The sequence below is a fragment of the Vidua macroura genome, chromosome 9, assembly GCF_024509145.1.
Source record: "Vidua macroura isolate BioBank_ID:100142 chromosome 9, ASM2450914v1, whole genome shotgun sequence".
Taxonomy (NCBI): Eukaryota; Metazoa; Chordata; class Aves; order Passeriformes; family Viduidae; genus Vidua; species Vidua macroura.
Window position 1 is genome coordinate 18,442,579 of NC_071579.1, and position 25,192 is coordinate 18,467,770.

At 45.1% G+C, this 25,192-nt stretch overlaps 1 protein-coding gene across 1 annotated transcript in view; it reads left to right on the plus strand.

Moving 5' to 3' along the window:
- The first annotated feature begins 922 nt into the window (after nucleotides 1-922).
- Nucleotides 923-25,192, plus strand: part of DDAH1 (dimethylarginine dimethylaminohydrolase 1) — a 57,590-nt gene continuing 33,320 nt past the window's right edge. The window contains exon 1 of the mRNA XM_053985231.1: nucleotides 923-1,262. Within this exon, the coding sequence (XP_053841206.1) occupies nucleotides 957-1,262 (306 nt within the window). The 5' untranslated portion in view covers nucleotides 923-956. The remainder of the gene's footprint in view (nucleotides 1,263-25,192) is intronic.

The window sequence follows — 25,192 nt, forward strand, 5'->3', positions numbered from 1 at the left end:
GATGCGGCCCACGGTGTGAGGTGTGGTACAAAGACTCACTGGCCCCGTGCAAGGGAGAGAGAGATGTGCTCTGGCAAGGGCTGGCCCTCCTCCAGGACAACCTCCAATCAGGGTAAAACTGGAGAAAATGAAACCGAGGGAAGCGTTTGTTTAGGGAAAAGTGTATGAAATCCTAATTGTTTCAGTCCCTGAGGCAGAGGTGGAGCACTACACCGGTGTCCCTCCTACTCCGCAGAGGTGGAAACCTGAATAGCATAAAGGAGTGGGAGCAGGTGGACACGCTCTGCCGCTGAGTGCCCTGTACAAAGGCCGTGACAGGAGAGCTGGCTGGGCTTATTTCCTTAGGATTTGTATTTGGAACTGCCCTTGCCATGGGATATTCTTCCTTAGGTCACTCACATGAACCGCCTGGTCTTCAGCTGTGCCACCAGGGAAGGACAAGGCAGCGGCAAATGGCTCGCAGGTGGCCAAGCCAAGGCACTCTCGAGCCCGAGGGTCATCAGTCTTCCCCCTGCCCACCCCAGTTGGAATGGATGTGACAATGTGCCTGGCCGCGGGGTTTACAAGGCTGTCAGCACAGCAGCGCCTTCGCACAGAACTAGCGGAACGGGGCGGCGCCGCCCCGCCGCCCCTCAGGCCACACGCGGGGCCGGCCGGGCCCGCCCGTACAGGTAAGCGGCGCCGCGCGGGGGGCGGCCAATGGCGCGGCCCGGCCGCCGCCGCCAGCCAATGGGAGCGCGGCGGCGGCGGCCCCATGGAAATGTGCCTGGTGGGGAGCCAATGGGGCGCGGCCGGGCCGCGGGCGGCGCTTTCTGCTCTGCCAGCGCGGGCGGCGGCCGCGCGTCCCTCGCCCCTCTCCGCCGTCCCCGCCGCGCGTCCCTCTCGTCCCTCTCGTCCCTCTCCGCCGTCCCCGCCGCGCGTCTCCCGCGTCCCTCTCCGCCTTCCCGCCGCGCAGCATGGCCGGGCTGGGCGGCGGCCTCGCCGCTTTCGGGCGCTGCACGCACGCCGTGGTGCGGGCGCTGCCCGAGTCGCTGTGCCGGCAGGCGCTGCGCAGCGTGCCGGGCCCCGAGGTGGATTTCGCCCGCGCGGAGAGGGAGCATCAGCTGTATGTGGGTGTGCTGCGGGGCAAGCTGGGGCTGCAGGTGTTGGAATTGCCGGCCGACGAGAGCCTCCCCGACTGTGTCTTCGTGGAGGATGTGGCCGTGGTCTGCGAGGAGACGGCGCTGCTGACCCGCCCGGGCGCGCCCAGCCGCCGGAAGGAGGTGAGGTGCGGTGAGGTGCGGAGCGGGCCAGGCCGGGCCGGGAGCGGTGCCTGCGCAGGTGAGCTCGGGACGGCCGCGCCGTCGGGCGTGTCCCCGGGCCCTCCCCAGCCCCCGGCGGGAGCGGCGGAGAGGGGACCGCGCTCGGAGCTGCAGCCCTGCTCGGCGGGAGCGGCCCCGCAGCGGCTCAGCCCGGTACCGGCCGCCGGCAGCCGAGCTCGCTGTGCGGCGGAGCTCCGCTGTGCTGGGCTTACTGGAGAGCGATGCTCTGCTCCTGGAGACAAGTGGATAGAACAGTGTAAACTATGACTCATCCATTCTGGGGCGTGCGGGCTTTCGCTTCGTGTCAACGTGCCCAGTCCGTCCGGCGGGATGGGTCGCTGGCAAGGTTGTGCGGGTTTGTGTCCACGGTGCAGCCTTGCTCAGTCCACAAACCCCTTATTCAGTACACGCTGAACCCGAGCTCAGCCCCAGGCAGTGCATCACTGGTGCCTGTAATAATTGTATGTACTGGCCTGTGCACAAGAGCTGGTGTGTGCTTTGCTCTTGGTGTCAGCCTTAATGCCCTTGAACCTGATGTCGCCTTCCTTGTGCAACCGTTGCAGGCCCCCTGCATGTACGGGGGACACAGGCCATCTCACCGGAGAGAGGTGTGGTGGGTGCACACCCACAGCAGCCTTACTTTAGATCTTCTTAGTACTTTCTTAATGTCTTCAGCCCATTCATAAACTAGTTTCATCAGGCAGTGCATTGAAGTGCCACCCAGTTATCTTCTCAATGAGCAGTGACAGCCTGCCTTTCTGTAAGCATCTTTTAATATAATCCTTCTCATGTCTCTTTCAGTTCTCATGTTTGATACCATAGTGCATTGTGAGATCCACAGGCCTGTGCTGTTGTGCCAGTGGGACAGGCCACTAGCTCTAGTACAGCAATAACTCCTTTTGGTTTTGGTGCTTTTACCTAGTGCCTTTCTCTTATCAATTGCAAAGTTTTCTTAAATTCTCCCCAACGGTGTAACATCTGAGATACTGCATTCAACTGGTACACGTGCACTTCTTGTGCATAACCATGTGTATTTACTCTTCATAACACCCCTGAATGCTCTTTAAGGTGACAACACCAGAGTAAAGTGTTTACCACACGCTACTGTCAGAAGCAGCTGTTTCTTAGCCAGAATCAAAGTGAGTTTTCACTGGTCCTTCCCATGACATGCTGATATGTAGCTCTGTAAGTCCTGCTGCCATTTGTACCATTTCCCCTCCAGGAGGAGGGATTTACTTCTTTCCATGAGTGACTTGTCCAGGCACAATCACGAACAAGAGGGAGACAGAGCTTTCAGGCATAATTTGAATATTATTAATGTTCTTGAATGACAGAGCAATCCCTCCCTTGAGTTTTCTATGAAGTAAAAATGAAAAAAATTGAACAAGTATCCTTTTAAAGTTATAACAATGCATGGCATTGCAGTGTAGTGCTTGTCTGAACATTTAACTGGTTTTTACAACAGTTCTTCCTCCTGGTAACATCATTACAGCAGTGTCTTGTGGAAAAGGGGACAAGGTGCTCATTTGTACAGTATGCTACCTGCCTATTCCTGATCCCTCTCCTGTCCAAGGCATCCTCCCCTTCCCAGCATGGTTACTGTCAGTTTTGTTTAGCTAGGGTGTCTGTGTTGAGTAGGTAGTGACCAGGATGTCATATTGCAAACAGTGAAATGGCAAAGGCTTTAGAAAGCAGGAATGCACACATGCCTACACAGAGCTCTGTATGCTGTGGCGGAGGGCTTGGTGTGTGCCTTGGACATCTTGGCAAACATCTATGATAATGTCACTTTCCTAGAGCCCCCAGAAAGAGCTGCATGAGAGGCTATTTCCTAGTGTACCCAAAGCCTCTCTGCTCTTATTGCCTCCAGCTTTGGTTCTGGAGATACCAACCACAGGTGCTCAGGAAGTCCAGGCACCGAGGCATGTGGGCACCCTGTGCTGCAGGAGCCCAGCATCTGCTCCTGACCCTCTTGCTAATCCCAGTGAGTGTCTGTTAGTAGCCTCCCAAGATAATTTTCTGAGGTTTATGTTCAGTCTCTGAATTCCCCATTGAGATAGTTGCTGGAGTCTAGTGGCAAGTGATGTTGCTGCAGGGTCTGTCCTACCATCTGTCCTGTCAAATCTGCCTTTATCAGTGACCTAGATGAGATTGAGGCATCTTTATTGAGCTGTGAGTGGCCCCAAACTGGGGCAAGGGTGAGGAGTGATACCATTGAGGTCTCAGCTGTGCAGAGGATCCTTACCAGGCTGAAGAAAGGGGCTGACCCATGGAGACCTCATGGCTGAACAGAGACAAGTGCAAAGTGCTGCCCCAGGAAAGGAAGGGTCCTACATCAATTGGCTGTTACAAAAGTGAACCAAGACTGTTGTAGTGCACTGTCACTTGTACTGGTGACAGGGAAAGAGGGTGGATGCAGTCTACGTAAGCACTGGTTTCTCAAACTGCAATCTCTTATTCTTTTTATGTAACATAAGTGCAAACCCATGAATATTTTAGCAGTACAGTTGGCATATGCTTGGCTTAACCCAGTAATGCCTAACTCCTGATCATGCACTCCTGACCTGAGCCTCCCTATAAGGCAGGGCTCAGCTGGACTTGTCTTACTGGTCTCTTAACTGTTAGATGTATTTTTGTCCAGAGCAGGCAGGGGCAGAGGAGGAAGGAAAGGATGAGGGAAACAGGGTGGTAGAGCACCATTTCTGCAAGTAATTAATAGAGAGAGGGTTTGTGTCCAGGAAGCCTGCCAAAGAGGCATGTGGTAGGTTGAACTCTGAAGCTTGATCAGACCACTGAAAATTGAAGAGCACAGGGGATTGCTGAGGTGCATCCCAAACACAACAGCCTGGCTGCATACACAGCTGGAGCAGTGCTGTTTCAGGTGTGTTCAGCCTTCTGATAAACTGTCTGCCAGATGCATGAACTGAGCAGAACTGTCTTAATCTCCTCTGTTTCATGCTACTGAAAACCTGTATTGCAGTATTCAAGAAGGATACAGCTTTTTCTTTCACTGACTACACTCCTTATTAAGAAGGCTTGTCACCAGTTATGGTAACACTATGCAGTAGACAAATTTCTGCAGTAGTTTGTAATAGCATTGATTGAGCTTTCAGGCTTTATAGATATTGCTTATCCCCCCAGCAACACTGGATTCTTTACTGATTGTCTGTCCGGAATAAAACAAAATAAAATCTAGGGTTATGTCTGTTCTTGCTCCAAGTTATTGTAAGGAGAAAAAAAAAAAGAATTTAATTAAATTTGATCATGTTCAGGCAGTGCTGGGAAAGAGCCCAGTATTTTTTTAGTAAAGTAGAAAAATTAGTCATGCATTTAATGATTTGTTTGCAAGTCAGACTTATTTCAAGGCATTATGATTCTATGTTATAAGCTTCTGAACTTACTTTAAAGTTCATAGTTTCTGTGGATTTTTGATTTGGCAGAAAGGTAAAGGCTTTTGAAGTAAGCCAAAGGTAGATTGCTAATATGTCTAAACTGGTGTTTTGCTTAGCTGTGTGCAGTCACCAGTGCACTTGATGCTTAAGTTGAGTAAGTCCAGTGGAAATGTTGTGATCACTGATCAGATTGCCAGTTCCAGCACCTTTTGTTCCAGCAGTATGCTCTCAATTGTTTATTCCTCTAGTATAAACTCTCAACGTCACCTTCTGCATACAGCAGGGTTAGTTGCTGTGAAGAGCCCTCATCAGCACATTGCTCTTGCTGCCTAAGTTGTCTTAATGTGCTTGGGATAGCACAAAACAGCATTTCCACCATTTCTCTGCTTATGCAGACAGGTGGAAACCCAAAAGCTCAGCAAAATGCACCCACCAGTGACCTGGCCTCTTCTCAGCTGCCAAATAGGGAATGGAGAATTAGTTGGTGCTGGGAAAACTACAGGAGCTGCTGCAGAAGAGCTCACTGTATTTCCTTCCTTGGTTAAGAGGAAACTTCTACCCAAGACTTTTGTTATTCCCTACACCCCCAAGACACACTGGGGACACTTGTGACTGCATTCATGTGGTGTAGGATAGCTGGTCCTTCAGCAGTGAGGGACAGAATGAGCAGTGAAGGACTGTGTTTGTCAAATCCCTTCCTCTCAACAAGAATTGGAGAAACCACCTAATTGCTTTTTCAACATCTCTTGGTATCTCTTCCCAAATCCACTTGCTGTGTAGCAGGATTTTGTCAGCAGCCCATCCTGTGCTGGGCCAGGTAACCTACTCCTCAGTGCTGAGCACCTCAGCTGCCACCCCCTCCCACCCTGTAGAGCCTCTGCATGGCTGTGTAGCTGTGTATGAGCCATAGCTTGCAGCCTACACTGGCCTTTTGCCCCAGCTGCAGCTTACTGCTTGCAGGGATAGTTCTCAGACCAGGAGGTAGAGGTTTCTAAAAAAAACAGAAGGCAAAAAGAGTTTACTAAGTTATTTATGTATTGTATACACTGAGGTAATACAGCATAGCTGCTGCTAAATGCAAGACACTTTTTCCACTCTCTCTGTAGGTATAGATGGCCTTGCAGGTTAATGATGTCTGTTTCAAAGTAATAGAAAAGCTAGGCTCAGGAGAAAGATTTAAGGCTCTGCTGGGTCCTGAACTTAATTATGTTATGGGGGTTTTGTTTTACAGCATTCACATGTAAGTCTTTACAATCCTTTAGGTTTGAGAAGACCTTTAAGATTGTAGAGTCCAACTATTAAGCCAGCACTGCTGAGTCCACCACTAAACCATGTCCCTAAGTGTCCCATTTATGTATCCTTCAAATCCTCCTGGGATGGTTATTCCACTATTTCCCTGGGCAGCTCAAAGCTTGACAACTTTTTCAGTGAAGAAATTTTTGCTAGCATCCAATCTAAACCTCCCCTGGTGCAAGTTGAGAGCCTTCCCCCTTGTCCTGTTGCTTCTGATCTGGGAGGTGAGACTAATTCCCACCTCACAACCCCCCTTTCAGGTACTTGTAAAGTGATGAGGTTCCCTCTGAGCCTCCTTTCCTTCAGGCTGAGCCCCCCCAGCTGCTCCTCACAGAACCTGTGCTCCAGACCTTTCCCCAGCTCCACTGGCTTTCTCTGGGCTCACTCCAGCCCCTCTATGTCTTTCCTACACAGGATACAGGCCAGGAGAGGCCATTGGCCTTCTTGGCCACCTGGGCAGTGAAGGACTGTGTCAAATCCCATCCTGGTTCACGTTTATGTTCAGCTGCTGTCAACCAGCGTCCCCAGGTCCTTCTCCACTGGGCAGCTTTCCAGACTCTCTGTCCCAAGGCTGTTGTGCTGCATGGGGTTGTTGTGACCCAAATGCAGGATCCAGCACTTGGTATTGCTGAACCTCATAGAAGTGTCCTTGGCTCATTGATCCAGCCTGTCCAGATCCCTCTGGAGAGCCTTCCTAGCCCCAGGCAGTTCACTAATGCCTCCCAAGGGATTCTGTCAACCAGTCCTTAAACAGGCCAATTTCTCCAATAATCAAAAATTATTTCATGATTGCTGTTCTTAAGGTGGCTTTCAGCCACCGGATCACTCACCAGTCCTTCTCTGTTCACAGTCACCATATCCAGAGGGACCTAACACATCAGTAACCCTTTGCTGCCACATGGATTTGCATCCCCTGCTTCCACTGAGACAGCAAATGTCTCAGCAGCCTCACTAGCACACCATCCCTCAATCACTGGTGTGCTGCCTCAGGCTTATCTCTAGTTAGCCTGGTTTTTATCTATTTTTCTCTTCAAATCTAGTTTAAAACTCTAGTTAAAACTCTAGGGCTCAATGAGCCCTGCTAACTCCTCTGCAAGGAGAGAGACAAGTGTCTCCAGCAGGCCTACTGTTGTGTAAACCTACCCATTATCAAAACCCAAAAATTCTGCTGGTGACACCAGGCTCAGAGCCAGGTATTGATCTGCTGTCTCTCTCATTTCTTCACTCATCACTCCTGCAGTTACAAAGCTAGAGGGGAATATTGCTTGTGCTCCCAATCCTTTAACCAATTGTCCCAAGGCTCTGAGGTCTGTTGGTTGCCCTCAGACTTCTTGTTGGGACTTCATTGCTGCACAATGAAAAATCAGTAATGGATAATAATCTGTGGGCTGTATCAGGGGAGGAAGCTTTCTCTTCCATCTTTAACCAGGCTTCCCTAAAAAGGGGATTTGGTCTGCATGGGGGGCCTTCTATTCCCTTCAGAAGGGAATCTCCTCTCTCATGTCAGTGGCCTGTCTTTTTCTTTTCTTTATGGTGTCAGTTTTGATGCTGGGCACAAGTTGGCTAAACCTCAGTGACACCTCCAAGCTGGATGAACCAAGCAGAGGAGCTCCTGTACCTGGGCACCCCTCCCACAGGGATGCTCAGTGCTGCTGGCCAGCACTGGGGGAAGAGAAGGGCTCTCCCTGCAGCCCAGCTCAGGATGCTCACACTGAGCTCTGTCAGTCATGTATGTGCAGAGCTGAGTGATGTATGTGCAGAGCTGAGTGAGGCTGTGGCTTGCTGCTGGGTGGGTACCATTGCTCCCTGGTTGAGCTGGCACTGTCAGGAATCTATCTCCTTTTCACGGAGGATTAGCACTGGCTGGTCACTAGAGAAGCAAGAGATTAAGTGTTTTATTACCATTTTAAATAATTCATGGTTCTTTAAACTGTCACACAAGTTATGGCAGTCCTTTACGTTTTCACTGACCCCTTTGCACATCCTTATTGTGCTTTACCCTTGATCACCAGACCACCTTGGTGTTCCACCTAGAAAACTTATGATAGAAAGCAAGAGGTTACCCGAGTAACTGCTTAGTACTTAAAACAGCAGGTAAGTAAACATGGGCAAGCACTTTACATGAATGCTGACAAAAATTAGAGATGGCACTACATACCTTTCCACCTTCTTGTTAGAGTGGGTTTTTTAATACCTTTCCCATTCTATACTGAGCCATATATGCATACTCCTTTAGCCTATCTTTTTCATCATGTTCTCTATCTAACCCTACAATTAGAGTGAAAACATGCAAGATACTGTCAGCATTTTTTTCTGTCATTCTGAAGACAGTTTAAGAAGTACCAGCCAAACGTTGGATAAGATGCATACCTGAGTTTTAATGTGGGATTTGGTAGTTCTTTGGGCCTATAATTGGCAAAACCAAATGTAATGATCTTCTACAAAGTTAGTGTCACTTGCAGACTTTCTCCAGAATGATGGGTGATGTCATCATGGGTTACAGAAGGCAGTGAAGTAACTCATATCAGAATCTGCTTCAGTGTTTCCTTTTATCATATCAATAGCTTTAATTTTCAGTGTATTCTGTATTAGTATATAAACTAAATGAAAAGCATGCAGTAGAGGAGGAAAGTTTCTTAAACAGTACTGAGAAGTTAAAAAAAACCACTCATTTAGGCAACATCAGGTAGGCCTTTAACAAGAGCCAATGTAATTATCAGTATACATAAGAAGGGGTCTTTTAGCCTCCTAAAGCAGACTTATTTCAAAAGCCATCTGCTTCACAGTTTAAGTGATGCCTTTTGGTTTGGATAGGTGGTTCTTTGGTCTTAAAGTTCATTGCTGATGTAGTTCTGGCCCTACATTAATAAGGCTAACACTTTGAGTGAACTGGTGTGCCATGAATGGTATTTTTTAATTTTCAGTTTTGCTTCTGTCATCCCCTATTTAATGAAAATCTTAGGAAGTAGCTTCTAGTCAGATCAATATAAGTGGACTGTATTCATTGTAATTGGTTTCTATCTATAGAACTGTAAAACAATCTTTAAGAACAGTCTAGGAACAACTTGGGTTTCATGCTTTTCTAGTAGAAGCCGTATTTAGACCTTGTTATTGAATTCTGATGTCAAGATTCTCAGAAATATCCCAGTTGCTGACTAGAAGATTAAAAAAAGTCAGAACCCAAATTAAATGCCAGTATTTTAATCTCTTCTGGACACTCTATTATTGTGCAAGCCTGATGTCAGCTTCTGTACTTTGTTAATCACTGTTCCTTTAGCTGTGATAAATAGCCCTTGGTGAGCTTATGGTTCAGTGCAAATACTAAGTGGTTAAAGGTTCCAAATAACCATGAGCATTTCCACCAAGTAAAAAGATCCTTTGCTGCTGCTCTGACTTATACATATGGCTTGGAGCTACCCTGTGCCCCCCAACAAGGACCTTCTGCTTGGACTTTCAAATTGAACCTAAATAGTTGATGTTTTGTAGGGTTTTTTTGTGTATTTTGGTGGGGTTTGTTTGTTTGTTTGTTTTGGTTTTTGTTTTGGGGTTTTTTTTAGTTTTTTTTTTTTTTTTTTTTTTTTTTTTTTTTGTAACTGCCTTACTTAAAAGCATTGCAAAAACTAGTTTACCACAGTCACTTCTGGAATTTTTGTTTTAAGATTCAAAGGTGGGTTCATAACATCCCCAGTGTAGTCTGCGTGATTGGTTGTGCACTTAAACTTCTTGTCTCCCATCATCCCTCTTGGTGAGGTGACTGGAGCATGCAACTCTTCAGCAAGCCTGGCTGATCTTAGCACAGATATTTTTCATTAAAATAAACACATGCAGACTTTAATTGCTATCACTGTTTCTGGTTATTTTGAAGTGATTCTGGAGCAGGTGCTCTGCCTCTGCTGCAGGCTCAGCATGACTCTGCTGAGGATGCTGTGGGAAGTGACTGTATAGCAAGTTCAGTATTTCATGCTGAATATTTAGTGAATATAAGTATTCATGCTGAATACTTAGCAGCTCAGTCTGGGAAAGCAGTGTCTGTGCTTGTGTTCATCAGTTTTCAGAGGATTTCTTGTCTTTGTCAAAAATTTCCTACTAAATAGTGCTGGATCAAAAATGTAGATCTGGTCATTAAGTGCTGACCTGAAACAAAAGTTACATATACAAAACAGTCTTCATTAATCATAAGTTACACACACACATCTGTGTAGAAGTCACTGTTAAAGGCAGGTGTGCCAAACAAGTTGTGAATACAGAAAATATGTTCCTACCAAGAAAGACATTACCGTCAGTAATTACTGATCACTCATCCCTTTGAAAAATAATTCTGCTTTTTTTTTTTTAATTTATTATAGAAGCATATCCCTAATCAAGTTTATGGTGTAAGAGAGCTTCATGTTTGATGTCAGATCTGGTCAGTCACAGTTGTAGGGTGAAGATAAATTATGTACCCAGAGCATCAGGTGACAATATCTTTTATTGCTGCCCCTTTTATAGCAGTATTAGGAGTTCATCTTCCAGAAAAAGAAAAAAGTGAAATGTTTTATGACTGAGATGTACCTGAGTCAGGTCTTGCATTCATCCAAGGCCAGTGATCACCTATACCACTCTAAGGTACTGCTTTTCTGTCTCAGATTCAATATTAAAACCACACAAGCAGATAAAAATCAGCTTGTTCAAGACTTGCAGAACTCATTTTCATGTCAATAGAGATTCAGTATTTGGCATCATCTTTAAAAAACGATTGTGATAATTTGTTTCTGGAGGGTTCATTATGTATGTTAATAGTAAAGGATCTGGCTATCCACACCTGTCCCCGGCTGCCAACTGAAGTTCTCTGGCAAGATGAAATCATCTATCTCAGCTCAGACCCAGCTGGCCACTGAAGCAAACCAAAACAAAACTGCTACATAATTGGACACTGTTGACAGTATCATGATTGATTTTGCATTTCTCTTTGCTTTTTCTGAGGCTTTTAATGTCAGAGCTGTCAGGAAGCTGAATCCTGTATCTCAGAAAGGGTGATGTTGCAGGATAAGAATCCTGCTTGTGCAAATGTCTCTGCATTTCAGTGTGGTTGATGTCCTTTGAGCTGCAGGCCAGCAGCCATGGAGATGGTCATCTCCATGCAAAGCCAGGCTAGAAAGACAAGTGTTTTAGTGATAGAGCTAGTTTTTGGCCTGCTCTCAGAAATAGCAAGTTAGGTTTTAAAGAATAATTTAAATGTTTAGTGGTAAACTGTAGACCATGCCTCTGTGTAGAAGTAGAGACATTTAGCAGCCCTCTAGAAGTTAATTTTGCAAACAGTAAACTTTGGAGCATTTCACCTACCCAAGTACTGAGCGTACCTGTGATCACTGTACTTAAAATAGTGCAAGTGATGAATCTCACGTTATTCCAACATTTTACAGAGGAAAGGTGGCATGGCTATTGCTAGTCACTGGTATTCACTGAAGTTTAATACACTTGTTCATGCCTTTGAACCAGCTAAAATACTCTAATGGAAATACTTGTGCCTGTGCTAGCAAGAGCTGGAGTGAGCAGTGCTCTTGAGAAGCAAAAATGAACTGATAGAAACAACAGATAGTGATGGAGGATGATATGAATGGAATGCATGTATTTTCCAGTAGAAAGGTCTCACTGGGGTCTTCTGCAAGGTTTGCCAGGTTTTTTGCAAGGTGGTTTTGGGTGACTCCTGTAGCCACATGTATTCAGAAACTTCTAACTATGGTGATTTCTTGGAGTAGAGTGTGTTACAGAAGAAGGCAGCGCAGGGTTCTCATAACCCTGTTCCACATTCCTTCTGGCTGCAGCAGCTTGAAATGTGTGCAAAGTAAGCTGGTTTTAGTGTAGGTTTCCAAAAGAAATCAGGCAGACACTACTCTGGTGTTGGCCTTACTGATATTTGTCTAATAATTCTCGATCCCTTTGATGTGAACTGGTTGCAAGGAAGGAAACTGAAAGGTAGCCCCACCACCACCAATGCAGGAGAAGTCAAGGCAGAAGTCAGTGTAGGAGAGGCACACTGTCAGAGAAAGGGGTGGGGAGTGACCTGACTGCATGGGGGAGAGCCCTTGTCAACACTTTTGTGTCATACAGGATGTCACATGTTCGCTAATGCTGGCAAGTCCAACTGTGAAAATCTAATCCATACAAAATGGAGCTTATGCACTGCTGTACAGAAATCTCTTATTTTTATGACCCCTTAAAGCAAATGTTTCTGTTAAACTTTATCTTATTCTGGAATGTGATCTTATTGTCACACAATAAACCAACCAGCCTGCCTTGGTCAGAGAGCTCTGGCTTAGGACAGTTCCTTCTAGATGAGCACTGTATACCTCCAGTATTGCTGAAAGGCCATTTTCTTGACTTGGCTCAAACTGATTATTCATCTGGGCCTGAATGCTGTGTGAGGTTCTGGTTACCCATTTTGGAAATGTAGAATAAGCAGAAAAGGTGTGTGGATGGATGAGAAGACCTTGCTGTAGTGCAGGACTGTTCCTGGATGAAGCGACACTAATTAGATAAATGCCTTCAGCTCAAAGTTATTTTGAGTAGGGGAGGGGAGAAATAGGAGTGTTCTACAATATCTCAAATGGTACGGAGTAAATGAACTGGGACTGACACTATGAAAATGACATCCAGAGAAATACCCAGGCAGCAGATTCCAGCAGAAGGAAGTACTTTGTCATGCAGCGCACAACTGAACTGTCAGAGTCATTGCCAGGATGTTGGGGCATGGGGGGGCAAAAGTACAGCTGGTTGTCAACTATGAAAGAGAGGTCCATCAATAGCTGTTTTAACTCTTTGATCCAGATGCAATAGCTGCCTTTGGAAATATGTGCATTGCCTCTTACAATAAGCTGGGGAAAATATACTGGAGACAGCAGCACTCTGTACTTGTTCCGCGTCATTCTTTCCTTAAGCTGCCAGTACCGGCCGCTGTTGGAGGCAGGCTGCTGGGATATACAGGTCTCTGTGACCCACTTAAGCTGTTCATGTATTATGAATAAGCTGTAATACTGATAGCTGTTTAGCAGACTCATAATGAGTCGCTTGCTGTGATCCTGAAGGTCATGAGTTGCTCCAAGCACTGCCTGTTTGGGAGGCAGATGCCCTGTCTTGACCTTGCACAGATCTTGCTGGTGTTTTCCTCCCACCTGGCAAGGGAAAACTTGTGTTCAGGCTTAATCAGGGTGTGCAGTGGCATAAGATGGGCCATCACTAGCACTGGCAATGGGTGGTTTGTGGTCAGATGTTGATTTATTTTTTCTTCCCTGCCTCAGGATATCCATCCTAGAGCAGATACTAGGAAATGCAATGATTCCACCATAAAGACAGTCAGAGATATTTTATGTCAACAGTATAAAAGAATTCTGCAGGCCCCCTCCCTCCCTTAGCGAGTCAGATTAAGCGAAAGAAACAGTGCACACTTTGTAAAGCAGAGATTTCTCATTGGGAAATGTTGTTTCTAGCTTTTCCACATCAGCTGTGAAAACATACTGCCATCCAAGCTTTGCAAAATGATTCTTAGAAAGGCCTAGCAGTGAATGCTTGGCAAATAGAGGTTTAATATATTGAGAGTCAGGCTTAGAGGCTTAATGTTATGGAAGAGAGTGTCCTAGAAGAGCCTTTGCAGAAAGCTACCAGGAGAGAACAGTCTTCTGTGCACTTCAGGGTCTATTTTGTTGTGGGACAGCTGATGTCAGCTGATAATCTGCCAATTTGTGCTGTGGAAATGATCAACAGGTTTTTCCTGAATAGCATGTTATAGATTAAATGAGCCTGAAAACACCAGCATTGGTAATAGGAAATAAGTATTCATTTTCTGAGTGCAAGGAGCCATTTGGAAAAGGTGCCACTCTCTTCTGACCTTATGCTCTGACTTCACAGATAACCCAATCACAAAATATTTTAGACTAGACCTGCTGGTCTTTTTATGCCTGCAAATGGCAGTAGCAGAGCTGTTTCTAGGTGGGTTTGATGAATGGCAGGCTGCCAGGAGTGGCATCCATCTTGTATCTGAGATAATGCCATGAGCAGCCTGCAAGCCATTTCTGACAGGAGAGCATCAAACCAGCTGTGCATTGTGCAGGGCTGACTGCAGAGATTTTGCAGGAGCAGGACTAGAGCTGGTGTGGCCAGGGTTGGATGGTGAGCATTTTTCTGTGTTTCCAGTGTCTTCACAGACATCAGCCCATTGTGCTGAAGCCTGGTATAGACCAGTGACATCAGTGATGCCCTAATCAAACTGAGATCATGACAGCCTTGGTCCTGGAGGTGTTACAGGGCAGGGAAGATGGACTCTTGTGTTGCATCTCTGCTTTGGTACCTGTCACTTGGCTCCAGTAACCCACCCAATGGTTTTGCCTGACCCAGTAGCTGGAGCTGTGGCTCCCCTGCAGCCCACATTGCTGTGGCTCTGTGTACTGGCCATTCAGGTTGACTGGGGAGTAGCAAAAGTAAATGCAGGGAAGGTGAAACAAAGAAAGGTGACTGTTATCCAAGCTCTGAACTAAGGCAGCGGTGTTCGTGGCACTGATGGGAAAATACTCCCATGACCGTCCCCTCTGCTAGCTGCAGGCATGTCCTGTCTCTCCTGGGGCTTACTGTTTCATGGCCTGACTTTGATATTTCCTGAGCATGACTTTATCCTTCTCATTTCTCCATCCTTAGGGGAACTTTGGCACAGATGTCAGCAGCCACCAGAAACCGCCAAAAGCTTTTGTGCAGTGAAAATGTGCTCTGTCCATGCTTCATCTTAAGGACTAAAGGCACTGCTTATAATTCTGCACCAGGCTTCTCTGAATTTAACCTAGTTTCCACTTTGCTTAGTTTCCTTACCCTCTATACAAGACTGTTGCACACAAACCAGAAGCCTAATGGGAGACTTCTAAAGGTCTGCCAGTCCTCTAACATACAGCAGTAGTCCTAAAATTAGGAGATGGGTTTGTGTTTTTCTGGATGGAATGTAAACCAAGGGCTGCTAATAATACAGTGTGTAAGGTCAGATTTACAGCGTGTATTCAGATTTATGTAAACCCTGAAACTGTGTCTAAAAATAGTGTATTGTTTTGCATTCTTGAAAGCAGATTCACCACTAACCTACATATGCCACAAAGTGCTATGCTGGTCACCAACTGGACTTCTCAGGAGCTGTATGAAAAGTACTGAAAACCCATTTTGATTTTATTAGTCCTACAAAATACACATGGACAGTCATGTTAAATATGATAACACTTGGAATGAGCTGCAGCTGTGGTTCTAGTAGGAGGCACAGGGTATGGAAATCATCCTGGAGAGGTGTCCATCAGAGAAGTGCAAGCACTGATTGCCTGATCTGGAGTAGGAAGGAGTATGGGGCAGCTGGATGTAGATTTAGCAAATGCTTTCAGACCAGAAGGAGGAAAAGAATAAAACCAGGCAATTGGTGTGTATTCTATATGTTATGTTAGGTTTCAAGAGAAGGGACTTTTAAGTATAAGGCTCATGACGCAAGTGTGTAAGTAGATGGGGCTCAATCCTGTAAGGTGCCAGTAATTAATGTAGAGCTTGTAATCAGTCTTACTAGTTTAAAGCACTTAAACTCCTTCCTCCCTTGTGTCTGCTTACTTATCATCTTTCTAAGCTGGTCTGATGGTCATGTTTTTCACTGCTGGAAAGTCTGGGGTAGTGCAGTGTTTGAGACGTGGCTGTAGCTTTAAAGTGTTTCTTACCCTTAAGTATTGACTAGGCAATTTTGGGCTGCAGTGTGGTGCCTGTGAAAGCTTGTGGTTAACAGCACAATTGAACTCACATCCATAGTAATCTTAAATAGAGCATGTAGCAATGTGAAATATATCCTGCAATTAGTTTTAAGAACAAGCTAAATCCACTTGGGAGTGTAGATCTTTAAAGAACACATAATCCTTGCCCCTTGCTTTTTGCATTCTCTCCAGGGCTGGGAAAGCTGTCGCGTCATTGTTGATACATCAAGCATCTGACATGTCTCCTATATGTGTTGACTGCTCTAGTAATGAGATTTTCTGTAGGTTTGCCCCTTTATACCTGGTAGAAAATGGATACACTCATTTAGCTTTTGGGGAAGGTACTCCCAGAGGAGATGAGGAGGTGACTGCTTTCCTTGTCTTGCATACCCTGTCTGGTGCAAGGCAGTAACAGACACAGCATAAGTGATAACTCCTGTTGATGAGATCATCAACACAATGGATTTAAAGTGTTTTAATATGCCTGAATAACAGCTCACACTGTGGTGGTACGTGTCCCATGGCCAGAGCCCTGAGTGGTAAGTACAGGCTCAGCACCTCTGAAAGTCAGGCTCTTTACTCCTGAGCCCTGTGCAGGATTTATAGCCCAGCTATAAAATTTCATATTGGGAAGTTTGGGGCTCTGTTTCTAAACTCATCCAAAAAAGATATGAGTTTTCTATATGCTAGGAGTGGTATTTTCACTTTTCAAAAAAAGTGCTCTTGCCCCCACTTTCCCTGTTTTTGTTACTGTAAGAAAGCTAAGCATGAGGCAGAAGAGCATGCAATCACATGCTGGAGGTTGGAAAGGTGTTTGAAAGTATCTTGACTGCTGCTTGTATCAGCACAGTCTGTAGGAAGCTGCATTTTCAGTGAAAAACTAGAAGAATGTCTGAGGATCACCCCTCTTGAAAGGTGCCAGGACCTTCCACACTTTCCATTGTAGTCTTTACTTCATGCCAGTGGCATGGGCATACATCCAGACTCTATCGCCTACAAGGTGAGACCTGGGATGAGAAGAAGGTATTTGTTTGAGTGCATCTGTATGTGACACAAATTCTGAATTTTCAGCAAGGCTTTTTTCCCAAGCTGATCTGTCAGTGGGAATTATATTGGTCCAGCAGTGATACGTTGAAAAATGTTCTCTGAAGTACAGGTGTGAACTGTAGCAGCCTACAAGTGTCTGAAATATTTTGTGTGAGACATTAGTCACACTGAGGAATGGCCTTGTCCAGCTGTAGTGCAGGCTTGCATGGTAATTCAATAGAAGAGCCCAGAAAATATGGAAACTCTGGCTGCCTTAGTTCATCATGAGCAGCACTTTGCGGAACATGCATGACAGATCTGTAGGTCTTGCCTGAGGCTCCTATGCAGTTTTCCCCAGCTAGGTCATCTTTATTGAAATGCTTACTGGAAGTATCCCAGGGCTCGTGGAAAACCTAATTCAGTGTACTTGGAGGGTCACTCATTTGTTCTTTCCATAGTATTTGCTTCTCTGGAGCAAACTGCTCCCCCGCCCTACTGTGGTGGTGTCCCAAGCTTTTCTGGGAAGCAAATTTTTTGGTCATACCTTCAGCAGTGTAGTTTCCAAATTCAGTTAATCTCAGTGGAAGCAGTCTTTGAGCATGGAAGCCAACCAGACACCCACGGCAGCATAGGGAAGAGCTATTTTAAAATTCTAAAAATTAAAAAATGTTTTTTTTCACTTGCATTCCTGGGTCTTGGCCTGAACAAGGAGTAGAGGTGCCAGAATACTGCGAGAGTGTCTGTTGTTGCAGTATGTCTGGCTGAACCAGAAGCAGGAAATTCTTGTGAGAGTCTGTCTCATCAGATTGCCAGCCAGCTCTGAGCCTTGCTGGTTGTGAGTGTGAGTTGGTGAGGTGGGAATGTGGTTGAGAGAAATATTTGAAGGCAGGTAAAATGGTTCATTGGAAGTGATAGCACAGTTTGTGTGTGCAGCATGGTGGTGGTTTTCAACATAAAAACAAGAAGTGAATACATGAAGCAAACTTGCATCACCCTCCTTCTTCCAGTGGAGGAGGAAATAGGGAAAACTCTTGTATGGGTTGAGTGCTTCTCTGCCAGAACTGGTCTGCCTCTGTGCTCTGCCTTTGGGTCTCCCTCTGGCTTGAAGGGGGCCAAATCCAACCCTCTGGCTCATAACTTCCTTCTTAAAACTTGCAGGTCAGGAATTTTTTCTTACCCTAGGCTAGACTCTGCTCTAAAACTTTCCATGTTGTTGTGTGCAGAGCTGCCTTGGCAGGAGCAGGGATGCAGGCACTGCAGTAAGAGTCCCAGAGTTTAAACCCCCTGACCAGCAGAATTATTCCACCTTGGCTCCATTTCAAGACTATTGAAAAGACTGTAGCCAGTGTGTGCTGCCGATTTCAACATTACTGCTCCTGGTGGAGCTGTAACAGTGGGAGACTTTAAAGAAAAAAGACATAATGGAAACTGATTGGAAAAGTGAAGAAAGTCTTGGGCTAGAATAAAGCATTGCTTAAGAAAAGGCAGGAGGGTGGGTAAGGTGAGCCCTTAAAAGGCATGTATCCGATCACAGCAGGGCAGGAAATAGCTTTAGGAGAATTTTTTCTTAGGTCCATTCATAACCTGGTTTGTACCTCATTAACTTTCTGTTAGTGCTTTTTTTCTTCTGAAATCCAGGGTAGCTTATTTCCACTGAAGTCAATGTGAAGAGTCATTCAGCACCGAGCACATGGATCCTTTTGTGCAAATTAAACAAGAGAAGCTCCCAGTGTTGCTTTCATGCTAAAGGGATGAGAAGCACATTGAGGATGTGCTGATGATGCGTGCTTTATTTATTCCGTTTCCGTGCAGCTACAATAAGCTTCCCAGAGGTGCCTTTTCCAGGGTGCTTGCACCATTTTTCTGTAATTTGCTGGATGATCAAGTGACAACCCCTGTGAAAACAGTTGCACTCTTGCCTGTGGTCACATTAAGCCTGTTAGATTGTTAGAACCTCCTGGTTCATGAAGGAATTGCCATAAAAGCTGCATGGCTTAAAGTGATAAAAAAGTGTCCAAGAGCTTAAACACTGTCAGCCATTCCCTGCTTACCTAACAAATGCTGGATTTATGAACTGTTGATCTGCAGTGCTAAAATTGGATTCCAGGTAGCTGAAACTGTGCTTCATTATATCCTTCAAGAAAGACAGCTGGGGTTTTGTCTTGCTGATGAAGCCTAATTTGAATGACTTTCCTCATCAAGCCCATTTAATTAAAGATTCATTACATTCTGTGTAGTGTAACAGTGAAACACAGAATTGTCCTCTGGGCTGCCAGCTGCCAAAAAAGGAGGGATTAACTGTAGCTAAGATAGGGTGAGAAGTTGTGGGATTAAAATGCAGCAATATGCAGGTTTGAAGCTGGGGCAGAATGGGAGGGATAGTGAAGTGTCACTGTGTGTGTGTCTGGGGCCCTGGAGAGAGGGTTAGGTGTGATCCATGGGATGTACTTTCCCTGCCTGTGCATAAAGGGTAGACCCCTCACTGTCTGCTGCTTTCTAAGAAGGTTAATTGTGTACAAATTTGAGAGAATGGACTCCAGCAGCCTTTTGCAAAACCTGTATGGTTTGCAACCCAGAAGATGGACCATGGAAATCTGTAAAATGATGCTCTGAATTTGCAACAGGAGCAGTGGTTGTACATCAACTCCTTTGCTTAGTTTTTGTCCCTGTATCGCAACTGTATTTGTGAATGGGGAAAAGAATGGTTTGTCTACTAGCTGTTCAGCAACAAAAACTTCCAAAAACACTGAAAAGATTTTGTGATGGGATCCTTAGTGGTGGTGGGGTCTGCACTGGGAAATGCTTCATACAGTCCCCCTGGATGGGGCAGTGGCGCCACTGGAGCATCCATACATCCTAAGTTGTAGATCCATCTGCTGCCCCAAGACAGCAATGAACAGTTATGTCTTGTTTGGCAGCAGAGGGGCATGGGTTAGGGATTTTTCTTTGCTTGAAAAAGAAGATTGCACGGGTCTTAATTATATTTGAAAAGAGGAACAAGTAACTTGGATAAGAACATTTTGCTATAAATCTCATGAGCCTGTAAAAATTCAAGGCTGCAATTAAAAAGCTTGTACTCTTTCTGAAGTGCCTGTTCATCTTGCTTGCTCTGATCAAGAGGGAAAATCTTATATTAACAAACAAACCATCAGAAAGTCTACCATTGCTGGTGGGAGCTGCCATTCAGTGAGGAGCCCACTAAAAACCAACACTTACTTCTTCTGATCCCAATTCTTTCTGTCTGTTGAAGTTTTTTGTTTAATTGAATAGTCTTCCACATTCAGAGCAACAAAATAGTGGGCACAGGTTCTTCTCTAACATGAGCTTTATGGCTCTCACTTGGTTCCTTAGCACCTTTGAAGGTGCTTTGGTTCTCTGCCTGCAGAAGCCACTAGTTGGTGGCCAGGCTTCCCCCTGCCAGCTCTCCTTAAGCAGAGCTGAGCACCTGTAGCTTCCCTTGACTGAGTCAGCAGGGCAGGGATGTACCATTTTCTATCTATCCTCCCAAAATAATGAGCTCAGAGGAATCATTAATTTCTGTAAGAGCACTTGAAAGCTGTTGTTTTATGTGCCAAGTGTTTGTTGATGTGACACTGGAGTTCAGCTGCAATTGGGAATGGAGAGACACGGTTGTATTTTGGTTCTGTAATCTGAGCCTTCCACAGCCAGTTTCTCTGGCTGAGCTGAGGGTGTTCACAGTTTGTTCAGGGGCCTTAGGATCTCTTGGATTCTGGTAGGTGACAGTGTGCAGGGAGCTCCATGTTACTTTTAATGCTGTAACAGTATTTGGGGTCTGATTTGGTGTAGCACACGCCCCCAGTAATTTGGATTAGAGGGTAGAGCATGAGCTTGTCCAAAGACCAGCACCACTGTTTTTTTCAGGGAAGGATCATGTAGCATTTCATAACCAACACTGAAAGTCCTGTGTTGGAAAGCTTAACCTGTCATACATTTTTTCTTAATTTTATTTTTAACCAGATGAATGGAAACTACTGGTGTCCCAGGCACAAGTGCTGCTCCAGGTACCACTCCATGGAAGAGTGGGCAGTTGGAAAATTACATATCTGAAACTTTTCAGAGCATGATCTGAATATAGAGATTTCAGCTAGAGGTAAAGGAAACACAGAAATTGTGTTTTTATGTTGAAAGCTCTGGCATAGTACAGTGACAATGACATGTGCATTTCTGCTGGCATAGGGTTATATCAGTTGTGCTCTGTCTTGGGCAGTTTCTTACAGACTGTCTGTTGTATGCAATGGGAGCTTGCTGTTCCAGGTAATATTGAAAATTATGTGACATCTCATGGCTTGTGAAAGTTCACTTATCATTCCCACCCCCATCTGAAAGGATCTCATAGGTATAGATGTATGTGTAGAAGTACATATGTATAGCATATGTCATTTTATATATGTGGGGCTCTTTTCATTTCATGACACTGCAGAGGTTCTTTCCTGCAAGGAACTGCTCATACATGCTAATGTCTGCTGAGAATTAAGCCTGTCTTTGAGAAATATTTTTGCTCTTGATCATAGGCAGGTCTTAAACCTGGGACTCAAAGGTAGGAATAGGAGTGTGCTAAATGATGACTGTAGCTAATTCTCAGAAATAGTATGGTGTTCTTTCTGCCCACCTTTCTCTTTCATCCTTCTCCTTGACTCTATTCCAGGACATCTTGTGGAAAAAGGAAAAGTCGTTTCCGTTAGAACTGGCTGTTTTTCTTCTTTCCATAGATGCTTTTCTACCCCTCTACTCTCAAGTTAAATGGAAAAACAAAGTATGCAGTATTTCTGCTGCAGAGTTAAATATTGATGAAGATTAAGATGCATTAAAAGACTGAGGAAATTCATGGCTCAGGAATAAAAATAAGCAAAACTCAGAAAATTGAAAAAATGTTCAAGTGTATGAATAGCTCTTTATCTTTCTACCTTCCAGCATTACTTCCAATAAAATGTTTCAGCATCTTGATGCAAACATTCCAGTTTCACTGAGCTGGGGACAAGAAAGTGCTGTACAGTAACAGTTATGGGGGGAAAATGTTCTGTGCTGTGTTGGTCTTGGACTTCCTCAGAGTATTTTTGTTCCAGATGTTAAACTGCTGTTTTTTTCAGAAGCCTTGTTAAGTTGCCAGAACATTAGGTTTTTTTTGAAGGATTTTCCGAACCCCAGCTGATTATCACAACACACAAGAATCCAAACTTGGGCTTGGCTTTGCTGTGCTGCAGCAGCTGCAGAAAATCTGTGCGAAGGTGCAGGTTTACAGCGCCATCATGGAATGCCCTTATAGGGTAAAACAGGGAGTGAGGGAATTCTGCTCTGCTGCCTCGTACAACGCAGGATTTACGTCAGCCATTGAGTAACACCAAGTTCCCCAAAGCACAAATACCCTCACACAGCAAAGCTCCCAAAAGAGCTACAGCAGAGCAACTCAGGCATTGAAGAAATGATATCCCATCTGCCTCCATCCAGGCAAAGAATGATAGTCTGCTCGATGCAGAGGCAAAATCAGTCCCTGGTGTATTTTGTTTCTAGCTATAACAGCACTTTTTCTAGCTGACAGGAAGTGATGGTGCTGGTAGTCCATGGCACAGACCACGCATTGCTGCTGAAGTCAAAATGCCACCTGTGACTCCCTGACCAAGGCACCTGTGCCCCAGCTCCCCCTGGCCCTCTTGCTCACATTCTCTTAGCCCTTTGATCTAATCCTTATGGAAATAGATGAGAAAATCTCCTAAGCTGTTTTGTCTAGTGAGTATTGTCAATAGGAAACTTCTCTTTACAAAGGCAATTAATGGATAAGCACCTTCTACTTTGCTTCTCTCCTTACCTGCCTAATTTTTGTCTTTTGCATCTACAGAAACTCTCAGCTATGGTATCTTTGCATTTGATATGTCTTCCCAAAGCTTACAGTACCTCCCCTGCTGCCTTCATTTTGCTTTAAAGGATTATCAGCCTATATGAGCAGAAACCTGTGAATATCCTAGTATTAAAGACGGCATGGAGCTCAATGTGTTCAAATTCTTTTCCCTAACCACAGTCCTCTTTTTAGAGGTGAATTCTGCCAACCAACTTGGGCGACACATTCTACTGTGCCAAAGAAAGCTACTTACTTAGCCAAGCATATCTGCTGTACCTGGAAAAGGGCTGCTCGAGGCTGCCGGAACAAGGCTTCTGCCTTCTCCAGGACAGATCCCCAGTCTGCTGGTGGCTGGGGCAACACTGGGCTGCCAGGGCACATTGCCCAAGTGGTGAACAGGTTTAGCACCCGGCAGCGTTTCGCTGTCTTGGGTCTGTGCCTGGTCTGTGAGGACCATGGCTTGCTTTCCCGGGAATGACGTGGGGTCACAGCACTCATGTGGTGCCTGGGATGGAGATATTGGTGGGGCTCCCACTGAATGGCACCAGGTTGTCCCTGCCTCAAGAGAGAACCACAGAACAAGGCCTACTGAAAAAACTGGCAGAGAAAAGTGGCTAAGTCTGTATTTTGAAATGGGATTTTGTTTGGTGGGTGCCAAGAGGGTGGCAGCTTGAGGCAGTTAAAGTAGGAAGATAACAGTGTCAGCTCTCTTCTGCTGTCAGTGTCGATGTCTCAAGGAAGGGATGATGAAAAATAGGGTCCAAAATATGAGATATGAGCAGATGCAATGAGTAAATCGCCATAAAACAGACTGGAAAGCTTTTCAGATCACCAGTGCTGAAGTTTGTGACAGAGATCCTAAGGACCCTTTGCTGTAATGGCATTAAGATGAGACTGGGATGCTAGGGGAGGGCTGTCCCCATCTCCTGAGACTAGGCACTGTTACTCACAAGGGGTTTCACTCTGGTGTCTGGTGTGCCATAGGAAAAGCTCTGCCCGTGATTCGTGCTTGTAGCTGAAAGGAAAGAGTCAGTGACTTACTCTGTGTCATTCTGTGCCCTCTCTGTGTGGGCCTAATCCCAGCAGAGCTTTTCTGGTTTTGTTTATTTTTTCAATAGTATTTCGTAAAGGATTTGCTTGAGTCTAGTTTTGTGTAGGAAGAGAGCCACATGGAGACCAAAGAGGAAATTCTTCTAGAGGAAAATTTGAACCTTGGAGTGAAAACTGGTCAAAGAAGGCAGAAATTTGGCTGTAGAAGTACAAACAATCTTGTCTCTGGTGTAGCAGCCTGATTCTCAACTGGACTTTGGAGGGTGATAAAGAGAGGATATCAATGAGTCAGGATAGATATTTGCACTCTGTCGAGGTCCTTCCTGCTATTCACCTCTGATTCATGGATTGCACAGAGATCTCTAAATATTTCACATACCAGTGACCCCTGCAGCAGTAGGCGTGAGATTAAGCCCATTTTTTAATCAGTGTGACTCTGGACAGACTACCCCCACTAGCTTCCTCCAGACTCTTCCTATTTCAGAGCAATGGAAACAGAAGTCATCCCTTATTTACACAAACTGATGGATTTGAACAGTTCTTCTTGAAAGGTACAATTATCCTAATTAAGTGAAAATCTCCACAAAAAAGTCTCAATTCTCTTAAAATCGAGATGTTGCAGTTCAATTGTATTTCCAGACTTGGGCAAGTTGCTGGAATGCATGCAGTTCAACTTTCCTCTATGATATAATAGTTTAAAAGAGATCAGGGTACATTTTACCATAGTGTCTAGCAATGTGAGTTTATTCAGACTTTTGGCAGGCAGTTCTGCACACTCTTGCTAAAACTGTGAATCATCCATTGTTGGCTGATTGCACTCTAGTTGCTAAGAGATCTGTCAAGTGCATACTGAGGCTTAATTCTACATTTGCTCTAAGAAGGGCTAAATGTATTAAATTGGAGCATGTCACATCCTTCCTAAACAAGTAATTAAGACACTGCTATGAGCCTGTCTGATGGAGAGAAGGAGCTGGGAACAGCTGGAAGATTTAACTTGTGTTGAGGTTGATCTCTCTGTCTGGGAACACTAGACTTATTGCATGTTGGATTTTCACAACCTGATGCATAGTGGAAATAGAAAGGGGAGGGAGACATTAAAAAAATAGAATTTGCAAAAGAACTTGTTTTTCAGTGTCCTTATATAAACCTCTTAAAATGATCTAATGCTTTTTCACAAAGTGTAATTTTTAGTAATGGAAAGACAATACGTCAGTGTTTCCCAAGCTGCCTTGTCCCCCGCCCCTCCCAAGTGAGCTCTACCACTCACACTGCTCCTCCCCAGTTATCCCATCACTTGGATGTGTTGCAATAGGTATTGCAGATGCCTTGTGCTTTCATTCAGGAGTGTACTTTAATATTCCTGTTTGCTAAGGACACCTGCAGAAGTGGTGAGTAAGTGGTACTGGCTGGTATCTTTAACCACCTTAACAGTCTGTCCTAAATAGCCACAAGCTTTTCCAGGAGACCTTTGACTACCTGCAAGGAGGAAAGGGATCAATTTGTAGGCAGTAAACAGAGCACGTTGTCTGTTTCTGTGAA